The 6,341-nt window shown below is 34.6% G+C and overlaps 1 protein-coding gene across 1 annotated transcript; it reads left to right on the top strand.

Annotated features, from left to right (window-relative positions):
• Positions 1-5,079: 5,079 nt before the first annotated feature.
• LOC115210463 (cyclin-B1-2-like) lies at positions 5,080-5,898 on the top strand. Its single transcript, XM_029779068.1, has one exon. The coding sequence runs from the start codon at positions 5,080-5,082 to the stop codon at positions 5,896-5,898; it is 819 nt and encodes a 272-aa protein (XP_029634928.1).
• Positions 5,899-6,341: the final 443 nt, after the last annotated feature.

The following is a 6,341-nucleotide window of genomic DNA, read 5'->3' as shown; positions in this document are numbered from 1 at the left end:
ACTAGAAAATATGATAAATATAAATACTTCTTTAGCAGGAATCTGTGGTGATAAATCAGACACTCATAACTTAATTATAAGTATTTAATCACCATACATAAATTCTAGCTCAGACTATGTAAATGCTGTGGTGAGTTATACATCAGGACGCTGAACGTGCATGTATGTTGAATATTAACAAGCTCACTCATTTTCACCGTTATAATAACAGTTTCAATAAGTACAGGAATAAGTTTTATCAATAGGTTGAAGATATGAAGATAAAGAAATCATATACTAACTTTATTTATATACGTGGATTTAATAATATTTACAATACATTTTTATAAGAGAAGTCAAAAAGATATTTAAAAAAGAAACTGTCGTAGAGAGTTTACGACATAAAAATTAGATTATCTAATTCTTTCATAAGTAAACTAAAAAAAGTGTAAAACAACAATTCAAAAGAGCATTGTTGAATTATACAAAAAAACTTGGCATCGTAATAACCAAATCTCATGAAAATAGAATCATATAGACGACATGAACACTGATTTATTTCCCCAAAATCAGGGTTTTTATATCTGCTGATATCTGAATTCTAAAAACCGCATTTCGTGAAAAATGTCTCTTTGACGAAAGTTAGAATTCAAATATGGACAGTAATTTTAACTAATGGAAAAACTAATAATCACACATATTCGGCCAACATGACCATGTCGTCATATCACTGACGATAGAGGTTTATTAAGACTTGCTATACGGTTATCAGATCGGAAAAGATCGTCTTCAAACGTTTCTAACAGCTCAGAGCAGACTTCTTACCCTCCTCTCTTTCAAATTGAGTGATAACTGCTGATGCACCCACTTTGCAAACACTTTGCGATACCCAGTCTTGCACCTTCTTCTGTAATGCAATTTGATAGCAGTGTAGAAAACTCAAGAATTGTGACTTTTACTAAACGAATCAATTCGTCCAGTTGCTGGGGGATGGCATCAATGATCGCAGTTGATGTTTTCCCAGTGCGCCGTCAATCTTAAATGTTGTTTTCCTCTTATTTAAACATTTTCGTCTGTCTGTGTACATTACTTTTGTCAATAGCGTCATCTCTCTGTAAGAAACTAGTAGATTTGTATGGATGTAGGACTGATTGCATCCCTCTCTATCAAGAATCCACTAACGGCATGTTATTTCTGTTTGAAATCAATAATTTGCTTGCAATGAAGAACAGGGAGAAGAGTTACTATAGACGAAAATTTGCTCTACCAACACGTACTATTTAAGCGACCTATCAGCTGATATAAATGTCACGATTACCTTTCAATTTCGGTATCATCCTCGTGCATACACGCACTCATATACACATATAAACATGTACAAAGACACACACAAAAACACATATGCATATGTATATACATAGAAACAAAACACGCACACACACACAAACACACACATGCATATAAAGTATGTACATTCATACAATTATATTCATATATTTACATCGATGTCTATATCTAACTTCCTATCTGTCTGTCTATCTGTATGTCGGTCTTTTCATCTGTCTTTCTGTCTGTCCCCCCATCGATCTGTCTGCTTGTCTGTCTGTCTGTCTGTCTGTCTGTCCGCCTGTCTGCCTGCCTGTCTACCTGCTTGTCTTCCTTTCTGTATCTATAAGTATGTATGTATGTATATGTATGTATGTATGTATGTATGTATGTATGTATGTATGTATGTATGTATGTATGTATGTATGTATGTATGTATGTATGTATGTATGTATGTATGTATGTATGTATGTATGTATGTATGTATGTATGCGTGCAGATTTCTATGTTCTGTTTTATGTATGTCTCCTCATGCATATACTTGTATTTCTAGACATGTTCATATATACTTAAATCATAAACTTCTTGTAAGTTTTTGAGATATTTACAGTTCCAGTGATGGACTGGATCTGTAGTCTTCGAATCAGCTTTGAATCAGCTGGTTTTGAGAAGCCTTATTTCTCAAAATTGGTATTAAGGCTGTGTGTTACATATCCCAGTGCCCCAATAATTACAGGTATAAACCAGAACTTGTAATCTGGATAGAGATACTGCAGATTTCTCAATAGTTCAGCGTAGGTATTCTCTTTTTCACTGATCTTCAGCTTTATGTTAACATCCACAGTTGATGTTCACTACTGTACAGTTTCCCTTCTTTGTTCCAAATCATTACACTGGTCAATACACGTTTTGCTGACTTAGGTTCTGCGGTTGTTTTTAGTTAATTTTGAGATACTGATTTCAAATATGTCATCCATTTTTCCCAAATGCATCAGGTTTTTATTCTATAGCATACCCTTATGTTACTATGTACTGTATAAATAATTTACCTAGTCAGGATAGTTCACTAAGTCTTATAGCTTCAAACCATACGTTATAATGTCAACAGAATAGGAAATGTAAGATAGCATCACCTTTTACTAAATACATACTGTTAATTTTCTAGTATGACAGATAGAACACAAACCATCATACACATACCTTTATATTCACGGAACAAATTTCCGCTTGCGAGAGCATCATGTCTACACAGTCTCTTTGAATATTCTAACAGTAGTCTGCCGTCATACGTGTGTTCCATCAGCCTTGATATCTCTCTTCCATAATCTCGATTGCTTGGTGAAAACGCTCTCCATGCTCATCGCTCATATCTACGAGACTAACAGGAAATTCATCGATGGCTATCGAGAAAATGAAGCTTTATGCTCATGTTGCACCCTAAAAGATGAAAACTATCAACTAATGTCTCCACTAAATTCTTGTAGTTTGCGGATTTTTCACTCCCCCCAAATCCTTTCACAACAGTCACAAATGAATCTCATGCTCTTTTTTCTATGTCAGCCATCAAGCTCGAGAAATTCTGGCTTTCGTTAACTTTCTGATTTCTGGCCCATCAAAAACACCAGCCGTTATTTTATCATAGCTTAGGCCAGGAAATGTTGTACATATGAATTTGAAAGTTACCATCCACATTAAGAGCTTTGAGAAATTACTTCATTACTCTTACTTTAATATGAAGGGGTGGAAAGATGATTTTCTTTCGCTCAACAAGTGATTGGTATATAATATTCTTCTCCCCAACAGTCAAAGTTTTCCTAACTGGCCAGAGTTTCTGTTCCCAAAGTTTGTCTCTCGCTTGGCTATCCCATAAACACAGGTAACACGGATATATTGTATACCCTCCTTGTTGGCCAAGTAAAAAGTTGACCATTTTTAGACCCACAGATATGACCCATTTGTGTTCATCATACTTAAGTAAATCTAATACAACTTTTATGTGATCATAATTCTCTTTTAAGTGTACAGAGTAACTAATAGGAAGCGCATCAAACAAGTTTCTATTATAGAACAATACACATTTTAGACTCTTCTTAGAACTATCTATAAAGAGTTTCCGTTCACCAGGATCATACCGTTCAACACCCATCACGTTTAACAATCCCGCCACGTCAGAAAAGAGTAAACAAAATCTTTTCCAGTTGTGAAAAATTCCAAGAGACTTTATTCCTTGTTCCGATAAAAGAGCCATGTTTGTTTCTGTCACAAATTTTTCTCTTTAAACCTAGAAGCTAACAGTTCTGATAGTTCTGCTGACAATCCTAGGTCTCTAACTAAATCATTAAGTTCTGCCTGGTTAATGTTTTCTCACTCTTTGGTTGATGTTTCTACAAAGTCTAATCACTGTCATGTTCTTGATTTACATCTACTTCACTTATATCACTTTCACCTTGCAGTGAAGGTAGATCATTGAAAACGGATACTTGTATTCCATCGGAATGAAGCACTGGACGAATTGCTGAATCCGGATCTAGATAACTTATTTTCTGTCACGTTCTCTTGCTAAAGCCAGAAGTCTTTGTGAGAAAAAAGTAGCAATCGTTTATATGGTCTTTTGGCCCCCACTATATCATAGGAATGCCAAATGTTAGTTGTTTTCTTGTCCCCTTTGTCCATTGGCGTAGATTTTCAACATAGAGTTTACATATATTGTGCAGGCCCACGATTTATCCTGATCAACTTTAATCTTTAAGTAAGTCAAGCAGGATCTTTTCACAATGTCACTTATGTTCATTTTTTTGACTTGGTACTGTAAAACACCCACATATATAACAAAAATAGTCAGGGGAATTCAAGCATTTCAAACATGGAGCCTCGGGTGGGGCCAATATGGGCCAGCCAATAGAAAAAAAGCTAGACGTGATAGAAAAAAAATTGCCATCTTAAAATTCAGTGAACCCCTTTTATCCCTAAACGGGTCTCAAACTTAGGTCAGGAGAAAAAAGTTAGAATTTGTTGGCCATTGTTATGTTAGGTCTTTTGTGTTTATATTTTGTTGAGGTTTTCATTGGGACATTCCACTAGTACTCTTTTTTTTTATTATGAGTGGCTATGGCTTCCACCATACTGTGGGTTCTCATTTCTTTGTTCTTTCGACAGATTTCGTTATACAGTGTTCAAGCTACGTCATGTCTCATCGGTAGACAATACCGTGATGACATTTTCGGACAATTGTTTATGATGGTGGTAACTCCACAAAGTTTGCATCGGTTGTCTGTCTGTCTGTCTGTCTGTCTGTGTGTGTGTGTATATGTATGTATGTATGCATGTTGATTAAATACACACATTTGCATTTGAGTAACTTTGAAAATAGGTTAGAATTATGATTTATGTGTTTTATAGGCCCAAATATCATAAAGGTTATGCTTTGCAATTTTATTATGATAGGTTTAGGCATTAAATAGCTATTTTCATGCTATGTTCGTAATTGAATTGTAACACATGTTCAGTTTTATAATTTCAAGGTTATATATTGCTTAACTATCATATTGTAAATAACAATCAATTTAGTACACTTCAAATGTTAAAGAATAATAAATAGTTTAATATCCAAATACAAGTTAAGATTTTGGTCATTCAAATAAACTGGAACGACATTTACTGATTGTTACGTTTGAATGACGTAATCAAGTGAGAGATATTTTTGATTTTCACCACTTCACCTTCACTATACTTTCTAAACAAATGAGTTTCGTGTAATTTCGCAGAAGAACGACCATGAATTTTTCACAGGTTGTTAGAAATTTAAACAATGTATATGAAATGGAAAGACGGCAAAAAAGAGTCCGTAATTATTTTCGAGATGGTCAGCATAATTTTCAGCCTGAAGATCGTAAGGCTGTGGTCAACTGGATGATAGCATGCGCAGATTATTACGAGAGCGTTTTGGATGTCATCCACCTGTCAGTTGCATTATTTGACTTATTCCTGTCTTCTAGAAGCTCACCACCGATTTCAAGCGAAAAACTGCAATGTGTTGGAGCTACATGCCTTAGAATCGCCTTTGACACAATATATAATCGTGTAACAGATGAGGGTAATGATGTTATTCATATGACATCTAGAGTTGACCCGGAGTCTTCTTTAGAAGAGCTTCATAGGATGCACATTTCGGTTTCTGAACGTTTTCATGGTAGGATGTTTTTTATGACTCCATATGTCTTCGTTTCGTATTACCAGATTATTCTCAAATTAGAACCTCGTCACGATTTGTATAGTATGATGAACTATTTAGTGGAACTAGCGCTATATGATGACTTTCTCAGCGTAAGAAATTACTTTCCACCAAGTCTTGTAGCGGCAGCTGCTCTTTATACAGGGATAACTGTCTTTAACTTTCGTGACGAATGGTTTGAGGACTTGACAGTTCTGACAGGGTATAATGAACAAGAGGAACAGTTGCAAGTTGTTCATGAACGCATGAAATTATTATTAGCATCAGCTTGTCTTGGAGGAAGGAAACATTCAACACAGGCAAGATACGATTTGCCAGAGAACAACCATGTGAGCGCTATTGATTATTCAAGCATTTATTAAAAGTTTAAAACCTTTGTGGGCTTTTTCTCTTAGGCTTTCACTTTTCAATTCTTTCAATTTTGTTACAGTTGATTTAAAATTTGGTGTAGTGATGTAGTTATGCATGCTAATTATGGAAATGAAATTCATTTTTGCCATAAATTAATAAATTAATAAAGTTTGATAGCTTTTTAAAATTTGCCTATTTACAGATATATTGCTGCCTATTTCCATAGTAACAAGCCAAGCTGTTGTCTGCTTAGAACTATTACAACCCCTATGTACCGATATTCAGAACTTACGTTTTTGATTTTTCGCTTCAAAAAATGTATTAATTGTTTACATGAACTGAACTATTAGTACAGTATTATTACAATTTATTACAGTATTATTACAATTTATTCGCAAACTTCATTGAGGACTTTTTCCTTTTTAAATTGTTTACATTCCTGTTCGAACGTTTG

Source organism: Octopus sinensis, linkage group LG4 (genome assembly GCF_006345805.1).
Source record: "Octopus sinensis linkage group LG4, ASM634580v1, whole genome shotgun sequence".
Classification (NCBI taxonomy): domain Eukaryota; kingdom Metazoa; phylum Mollusca; class Cephalopoda; order Octopoda; family Octopodidae; genus Octopus; species Octopus sinensis.
Note: the sequence above shows the minus strand (reverse complement) of the source record. Positions and strands in the feature narration are given on the sequence as shown.

Coding starts and splice junctions, on each gene's coding strand:
- LOC115210463 (XM_029779068.1), top strand. CDS start 5,080: ATGAATTTTTCACAGGTTGTTAGAAATTTAAACAATGTATATGAAATG.